The sequence below is a fragment of the Ciona intestinalis genome, unplaced genomic scaffold (genome assembly GCF_000224145.3).
Source record: "Ciona intestinalis unplaced genomic scaffold, KH HT000390.1, whole genome shotgun sequence".
NCBI lineage: Eukaryota > Metazoa > Chordata > Ascidiacea > Phlebobranchia > Cionidae > Ciona > Ciona intestinalis.
In genome coordinates this window covers 1-9246 of record NW_004190711.1, presented here as the reverse complement: position 1 = coordinate 9246, position 9246 = coordinate 1, and the positions used below count along the sequence as shown (strand labels likewise).

General features: G+C 39.6%; 2 protein-coding genes across 2 annotated transcripts; both read left to right on the top strand.

The window, feature by feature from the left end:
• Positions 1-3: 3 nt before the first annotated feature.
• On the top strand, positions 4-6039 carry LOC113474041 (protocadherin Fat 4-like; the record flags this gene model as incomplete). Its single annotated transcript, XM_026839556.1, has 7 exons — positions 4-60; positions 485-655; positions 1090-1287; positions 1747-1985; positions 2248-2446; positions 2660-2916; positions 3284-6039. Coding segments are annotated over 7 exons (3843 nt in total), but the record flags the coding sequence as incomplete, so codon positions are not given.
• Positions 6038-8959, top strand: LOC100178528 (protocadherin Fat 4-like). Its single transcript, XM_026839555.1, has 3 exons — positions 6038-6709; positions 7848-8008; positions 8716-8959. The coding sequence occupies exons 1-3, from the start codon at positions 6070-6072 to the stop codon at positions 8953-8955; spliced, it is 1041 nt and encodes a 346-aa protein (XP_026695356.1). The 5' UTR covers positions 6038-6069; the 3' UTR covers positions 8956-8959.
• Positions 8960-9246: the final 287 nt, after the last annotated feature.

Below are 9246 nucleotides of genomic sequence, written 5' to 3'. Positions count from 1 at the left end.
CTTCAATCAACAGCACGTGTTGATGTCGATATACCAGAAAGCACAGAAGCTGGCGCTCAGGTTTGTTGAACAAAACCCAGAGTTTATCGGTTCAAGGCTCGGCGCTGCTACGATTGTGGACGTGTGTGTATCATGAGTGAATTGCCAGCCAAACGTAAAATAATCACCCGCAAAGTTACATACGTGGTAACTCGTAAGCGGGCACGACGTGTATGAAACAGAACACCTGTGTTATAACGGCTGTCGTTTCCCCGCCTTGCGAGGATAAATAAGACTCATTCAATCATTCATTCAAACCTAATTTATTATTTGTTCAAAATCATCCAAAATATTGAATACTTTGTAACATGTAAGCCGGCACGAGATGTATGAAGCCTTCACATTAGATGCGCAATATGACACCCAGGTTAAGACTTGAATTGCCCCAAGGATAAATAAGTAATCACCAATAATTGCATATAGTTTAACCTTTCGTTTTGAACAGTATTTTCTACCAACGGCCACCGACCGCGACTCGCCAGCAAACAGTGTTTCCGCAAAGTATTCGATCGTTGAAGGAGATACAAACAAGTTCGGCTTGTTGGTGGATTCTTCCCCTGGTCAGGAAACACTGCTGTTTCTCGTGACCAAAACCAAGTTCAACAGAGAGATACAAGTACGTTAAGAATTTACATAAAGTACTGTGGGGTGAGATGGATAGCATTTGTACCTAAATCCTATATTTCCTAACCGAGTTTTTACCAATTAACAACGCTGTTTTAAAGTTTATAACCTTCCCGTAAATAGTAAATACTCAACACAAGCATAAAACACATTCCCGTAACATTCCCGAAACTGGTATAAGCTTAAAACACATTCCCGTAACCTTCCCGTAACTGGTATAAGCTTAAAACACATTCCCGTAACCTTCCCGTAACTGGTATAAGCTTAAAACACATTCCTGGACGAGAAACTGGACGAGAAAAGTTAATGAAAACATATCTCACCTTACCCCGGCATACTATATGTGTTTTGATCGCAAACATTGGCAATAAAATCCTTTGTTTAAATATGAAATATTGGTTTAACTTAAACTTAATCAATCCATAGGAAATCTACCACCTCAATATATCAGCAACTGACGATGGGACGCCATCTTTGTCGGGGTATTTATCTGTTACTATTAATATAATCGACAACAACGACAATGAACCGGTGTTTGATATGAGTGAATATACAGCTACAGTAAATGAGAATGCAACGGTTGGAACTCATATTCTTACTGTACATGCAAGTGACCTTGATAAGGTATCATAGATTGACCATTCAATATACATGTATATATATATATATATATATATATATATATATATTATATATATAACCGACTTGTGTATTAATGTAACTTAATTATCCTCACGTGGCGGGGCAATGACTGTTGCTATAACACGGGTGTTCTGTTTCATACACCTCGTGCCCGCTTACGAGTTACCACGTGTGTGACTTATTTAACCTTGCATAGTGGGGCAACGACAGTCGTTATAACACGGGTGTTCTGTTTTATACACCTCGTGCCCGTTTATACGAGTTACTACGTTTGTAACTTTGTGGGTGATTATTTTAGCATATAGCATCAAAACCTCTTTTTAATTGACGCCGGTACGTCATTTCTGTTTAACTCTGAGTTAACTTCTGCTCTCCTTTCTGCTTCATTAATCAAATTCCTAAAGGCCGATTTCATTGAAGCGTGTACGTTATTATCGACAGGGCGCCAACGGAGATGTGAGTTATAGAATCAGCGAACGCTCGGATTCGAACAACTTATTCTCTGTGAATACATTAAGCGGGGTTATAACTTTGCGTGGACAACTCGATTACGAGATTGCCACGAGCCACAGACTGTCACTGGAGGCCTTCGACGGTGGAGAACCAGAATTATTTGGACGAGCATTCGTTACGATAACAGTTGTAAATGTGAACGACAACAACCCCGTTATCAGTTTTAGGTTTGTTAACAAACTTTTAGTAGGGTGGGGGAAGATGGGCCACCTTTAGCACATAATATCTAAATATCCTGATCCAGTTTTAAATAATTAACAACGGTATATGAAAGTAGTGAGAATACAGTTTTTATAATTCTTTGACTGTTCCTTGTTTACTACCAAATGGAACAAGAAAGGAGATTGAAATCATGTCCAAAATATTTTTTTAGGTTAAAAAAATTAGGTTATAAAAGGAATACTTAATTAAAACATCAAATTTATTTAGATTCGTCCCACCTTCTGCTACCATTGCATCGGTGGAAGACGGCGCAACATCTGGTACGCTAATAGCTTTGGTAACGGCGACCGACCGAGACAACGCCAGATCATCAAATAGTCCGATTGACTTGGAAATAGTATCCGGAAATGAATTAGGAAACTTCCGTCTGTTGATTGTGCCACGGATTAATATAGGAAGGCTTCAGGTAAATATTATATGGATGTTTAACGGGGAACTGAATATATACGTGTAAAGAATACACGTAAGTAACTTATTTATTCTCGCGTGGCAGGGGAACGAGTCGTTATAACACGAGTGTTGTGTTTCATACATATCATGCCCGCATACGAGTTATCATATATGTATCTTGGTCTTGTACATCCCGTTCATGTGATTCAACATACACGTGTATTGTTAGGTTGTAGGCAAGATTGACGGAAATCAAGTGGACCGGTACAATTTAACTTTCCGTGCGGGAGACAGAGGCTACCCGACCCCGCGGTATTCCCACAAGTACCTCGAGGTCGTTGTCAACTCTCCAAACCAACACCCACCAATCTTCACGGCCGAAGTATATCGAGCAGAAATCTCTGAAATCTCACCAACTGGTTCTTTTGTCGTCGCTGTTAAAGCCTCCGATGCCGACAGAGGGATAACTGGACGGCTAACTTACAGGTAAGACTTCTTCTGGTATTATCATAATATAAATATTACGATCTGTTGTAACACTCTTGAATGAATGTAGTTTACTTTATGCTCGCGGGGCAGGAAAAACGACAGTCGTTATAACACGAGTGTTCTGTTTCATACACCTCGTGACCGCTTACGAGTTACCACGTATGTAACTTCACCCAATCACCCACATAGTAACATACATGGTAACTCGTAAGCTGGCACGAGGTGTTAAACCCGTGTGATAACGACTGTCGTTTTCCGGCCACGCGAGGATAAAAGTAAAGTAAGTAAGTAAACTTTACTTTATCCACGCGGGGCTTTTGCTATCGTTTTCGAAGGGATTCTAATAATGTTATTATCATTACAGTATCGTGGAGGGAAACATCAACAACTGGTTCAATATAGACCAACACACCGGCCTAATAACCACGAACTCAAGAATACACTTCGAACACATTACCAATGGGCACATTAACATCATAGTTACTGCACAAGACGAAAGTGCTCAACCCAGAATCGCCAATACTTCAGTGATCGTTAGTGTAACAGATGAAAACGACCATCCACCAGTTTTTACACAAGCAGTAACTTCTATTAGCGTTTCAGGCAACAAAAGTCCAGGTTTATTATTAACTGTACTTGCGACTGATATTGATACAGGACAAGCTGGAAAATTAGAGTATTCCTTAATCAGCGTTTATGACGTAAATAACCGTTACGTCACAGAGGATTTGTTCGCTATCAATGCCACCACAGGAGAGATACGGAATGTGGTTGTTTTGAATTCTGAAGTTTCCCAAAGCTACAAGATAACTGTAGAAGCCGCGAACCAGCTAGCAACCATTTGTGTTGTGCATGTCACTATCAACTCAGCAGTTACAACACCTCCTGTGATTTACCCACGGAAATATTTCACAACGATTCAAACAGGGTCATACATGGGGTTCACACTAACTGGAGTAAATGTACTCTCCGAAAACACCGGTGATCTTAATTTCCGAATGACATCTGAACACACGGGTGTGAGGGTCGAAACTCACACTGGTGATGTCATAATCACTGGTGTTTGGTCACAACCAGTGACGTTTTCGTTTGAAATTGAAGTTTCTGATTCAGCTGGTGTAACTTCACAAGAGCCAGCGATTATAAATGTTGTTGTAACTGACCACGTCTCCCCGATCAGCTTTGAACGATCGGAGTTTCAGTTTTGGGTGATGGAGAATTCACCAAGTGGTTTTCATATTGGAAATATCAACATAAAACAAGAGAATGTTAAATACGAGATTTTGGACGGCGATCCGGACGGTGTGTTCGCTGTAAATAACACTGGAGACTTGACGTTATCAACAGCGGTGGATTACGAAGCATTGCAGATGTATAATCTAACATTGAGTGCATCACGTTATACATTAAGCTCCACGCTGGAGTACACCACAACACATATTATAATCCTTCTAAGAGATGAAAATGACAACAAACCAATGTTTCTCAACGCTTTACCAATCAAAGGACAATCCAGAAATCCACTTGTATCGAAATATTCAGCAAACATTAATTTTGACTTACCCACAAACCATGGGAATGTACATACAGTTATATATAATGCAACGGCCGTAGATGACGACTCTGGTGTAAACGGTCTCCTCATTTATAGCCTGCTGGATCCAATGAATATATTGAAGATTAACGAAACAGGAATTGTTTCGGTTGAAAGTATATTTACTGTGGCGAACCCAATGAAAAATCTAGTATTAATCACCACATGTGATAAAGGGTCACCTCAACGTTGCTCCCAACTTAATTTAACAATGAACATCCGACCAAGACTAGGATATGATGTCATCGAATCTAAAATACGTAGGAACTATCACGTGATTCTATCTGAAGATACGAAAACGAACACTCGATTTTTTGATCTGTCGTTACTACAGCCATCGATATGTGCTTCACCAGTTCAAGTCGCAAGTAATGGTTCTTTGATTACAGTGGCAACATATAGTTTTATAAGCGGTAATATAGATCAGGCGTTTGCCATTTTCCCGGACGGCCAGCTCTATTTGAAATACAGTCGGCTAAACCGGGAAAATGTTGCAAGTTATGACATAAAGATCTTGGCAAAATGCGAAGCAAATTCTCAAGAATTCGACCAAGAAATTACAATCAACATTGAAGTATCTGATGTCAATGATAATCCACCTTATTTCCCGGTTCCAAAATACACTTTCTACTTGTTCGAAAATCAGGAGAAAAATACCGAGATCGGAACGGTTCGAGCGTTTGATTGTGACACTGGTATTCATAGTACTATAATGTATTCAATTATGACTGGGAATAATACAGTTCCATTGCCCTTTGCGGTGAATGCATTCAATGGGAAAATAATAAACACAGCGAAGTTAGACGCTGAGACTTTATCAAGGTATTGGAACGTTAGAAACAATACGTTTGTGTTTGCGATTCGTGCGACTGATAATAATGGTTCTTACGTCACAAACCACCCAACGTTTCACACTGACGTCACGATTGAAATTGTCGTTCGTGACGTCAACGAATTCGCGCCACAATGTTTGAGACAGTTATACGTCGCGAAGATTCCAGAAAACAGCGTGAACGGCACAACAGTGGCCCATATCACAAGTACAGATATGGATTACCAGCAAAACAACTTTGAATACAAGTTACTACCCTCAGATGCCACACCACCTTTCATAATTGAGCGCACAACTGGTCGACTAATTGTGTCGGATGGGAGGTACTTGGACCGAGAAGTGAAAGAGATTCACACACTTACAATTCAAGTGTGGGACACCCCAACCCCGACATTATCGAGTGAATGCCTTGTTGAGATTCAACTTACCGATGTTAACGACAACCCGCCTGTGTTTCAAACTAACTCATTAAGTTGGTCAGTATCTGAATCCAGCCCGCCCTACACTGTAGTGGGCCAACTTCATGCTGTGGATCCCGATGCTGCTGGTTTGAACAATCTTGTCCAATATTCCATGTCTCCCACAAATACAGCGGATGTAGTTGAATACTTTTGCTGTAGAAGAATCATCCGGAAACATCGTTCTACTTCGGAACCTTGACCGTGAGAGTGTGAGCTCTTATGACGTCGTTGTGACATCATCGGATTCGAGTCCAACATCACCAATGACGTCAACCAGTACATGTACTATAACAGTCGAAGATGCGAATGATAATGCTCCGGTTTTCATTGGCCAGATGGAATTCCACGTGACCGAAGGTGAATACGTCACACCAACGTCATTCGGTACCATAGAAACCAATGACGATGACGTAGGTGCCAACGGAATCGTCACATATCGGATATTACGTCAGGAAACGCAATCTGGTCAACTTGGTATCACCATTGACCCAAATACTGGAGAACTTCGTGTTCGCGGAACATTAGACCGGGAAAAATATCTCCCCGATGGACTTTTCCGCATTACTGTACTAGCTACTGATAGCGCGCCATTGATTTCAAACCAACTGTCCAAAATGGGCATTGTAAACGTCATAGTGGATGATATCAATGACGTCACCCCGGAGTTTACGAATGCTGATACCTTCCTTGTTCCGCCAAACTCCATCGCCAATGTTGGTTACGTGGTAGGCAGGGTACATGCCATGGATACGGACGCAGGGGTGAATGGTGAGGTTGTTTACAGCTTGGACACCGAATCCTCTATATTCACCATCAACCAACAAACCGGGGTCATCCGGATTTCGAATCCAATTCAAGGACCTGGGGTATTATACCAAGTTGAAATAGTCGCAAAAGACAAAGGTAATTTAGATATAGTAGTTTGGGGTGAGATCGTATATATAGTAGTTTGGGGTGAGATCGTATATATAGTAGTTTGGGGTGAGATCGTATATATAGTAGTTTGGGGTGAGATCGTATATATAGTAGTTTGGGGTGAGATCGTATATATAGTAGTTTGGGGTAAAATCGTATAATATAGTAGGGTAATGGGGTTAGATCGTACGCGATGTTATTCTTTTTTATCGTTTAATTTGGTAAGTAAAAAAACTCATAAAAACTACATAACCGTAACCCAAAATTGCCGCAACCCAGCGACTCTAAATATAACTTTGTTATATCTGTTAAAAGCACAATTCGGAAATATAAAACATGATATGCTAAATGTATCCATCTTGCCCTACAGTACGACACGCGTATGCAATAACCGGTTCCCATTTATTTATTAAAATCTAATTTAGAGACTCTTACACCGACGGTTGAATGACATAAATGCATTTCTCTGATCCCATTGACAAACCGTATTAGTTTTTATTGCTTTGAAATTGGATAAATCGCCAGGACGTTACGCCCGTTGACAGGCTTAAGAAAAATCGAATGTTGATTGAAAATCTTTTCGCTGTTTATCCACTTTTAAGACAATAAGATTTTAAATATTTTTCAGAAGCAGTTTTAATTCTTTTTTATTTGAATGCCCGTTTTATACTATAGCAGGTTGGGATAAAATATAGTAGAGTGGGGGAAGATGGGACACCTTTTTATTCTATTTTATCGTCTCAATTTGTAGTAAACAAAGAACATTCAAAGAATTATTAAACCGCATGCTCACGACTTCCATAGACCGCTGTTAATTGTTTAAAACAAGATCAGGATATTTGGTTATTATGTGCTAAAGGTGTCCCATCTTTCCCCACCCTACCATAGAACAGGTTTTGATTATCTTTTATTGTCTTTTTTTGGTAGTAAACAAGCAATATTTACAGAATTATTTACCCATATTCTCACGACTCTAAAAAAGCGTTGTTGATTGTTCAAATCACGATCAGGAATTTTGGGATTTGTGTGCCAACGGCATCTTATCTTACCCCACAGTACTATATATAGCCATTCCTGATCTTAATTTATTCTTTCCAATAAACTTTATTTCCAATTTAATATCCAGGGACACCAGCCAGGTCAAATACAATGGTATTAAATGTGATTGTGGGGAGGACTGACTCTAATAACGGTCCTGTGTTCGAACGTAGCTCATACACTGCTAGTATAGTGGAAAACATGGCGGCCGGAACAAACCTTGTTACTGTAACCGCAACTGGAAATCAGGTTCGTGTTGTTCAAAATAAATTACAAACGATAACATCATATAATAGGGTGGGGGAAAATGGGACACTTTTCATTCTATTTGGTCGTCCAATTTGGTAGTAAACAAATAACATTCAAAGAATTATAAAACCTTGTCCTCGCGACTTTCATAGACCATTGTTAATTGTTTAAAACACGATCAGGATATTTATATATTTTGTGCTAAAGATGTCCCATCTTCCCCACCCCACTATATGCTAATGTGTCCCGTCTTCCTCCACCGTACTATACGTAGTCATAGGTTTTAGAGGAAATATAGTCATTTTTAGGGTTTAGCAAAAATAAAAAAAATGCTATTTGGGTTTAGCAAAAGTATGTAGTTATTTTTACACTGTTGTTACAAAATATTATTATTAAACTAATGGACCTTTTTTCTGGCTATATTAAGCCAGAGTTGCCCCATTACCCCAACATTGTATATGCACAATCTATTCCATATGGGTGAGGTACGCTATGGTGAGGTCCTACAGTGAGGCATGCTATGGGACCGGGCCAGAATTACAGAATCGCTCTTTATTTTTAAATGAATGAATGTAACTTACTTTATCCTCGCGTGGCCGGAAAACGACAGTCGATCGTTATAACACAGGTGTACACCTCGTACGAGTTACCATGTATCTTACTTTGCGTGGTTTTATTGGTTAAGTTTTATAACCGGCTCCACGCAGGTCGCATACTACATAACGTCAACCACAAGTAACAGCGAATCCACCATCCGTCCCTTTGCAATTCATCACACAACTGGTATCATCAGTAACTTGATGACGTTGGACCGTGAGAACGGTGTGACGTCATACACGGTTCAAGTTGTAGCGGTGGATATGACGTCAAATGTAAACAATCCAAGAATTACTTCGACAAACGTAAGAAAACAATTTGGATTTTTGGTAAAATATGCTTTTAAATAAAGATTGCTTGTTAAGAAAACTTTTAAATCTGAACGAATGTAACTTATTTATCCTCACTTGACGGGGCAACAACAGTCGTCATAACACGGGTGTTTTCTCGTGCTCGCTTACAAGTTACCACATATTTTACTTTGTGGGGAATTGCATTTTCAATAAGGCCGACAATTTTACAACCCTTTAGTTTTAAAAGTCGTTGTTTTCCAATATTGCTTATTCGTTACGTTTCGCAAGTTAGTTTTTGACAGCCTCCAAATTGCAATGATCAGTATTATTACACTTATTGCTTATTTT

Excerpts from the sequence above, each read along its gene's own strand:
- LOC100178528 (XM_026839555.1), top strand. The coding sequence starts at position 6,070 with ATGACGTCAACCAGTACATGTACTATAACAGTCGAAGATGCGAATGAT. Across the intron at positions 6,710-7,847 it reads AATAGTCGCAAAAGACAAAG|GGACACCAGCCAGGTCAAAT; the intron begins GTAATTTAGATA and ends TTTAATATCCAG. Across the intron at positions 8,009-8,715 it reads TAACCGCAACTGGAAATCAG|GTCGCATACTACATAACGTC; the intron begins GTTCGTGTTGTT and ends GGCTCCACGCAG.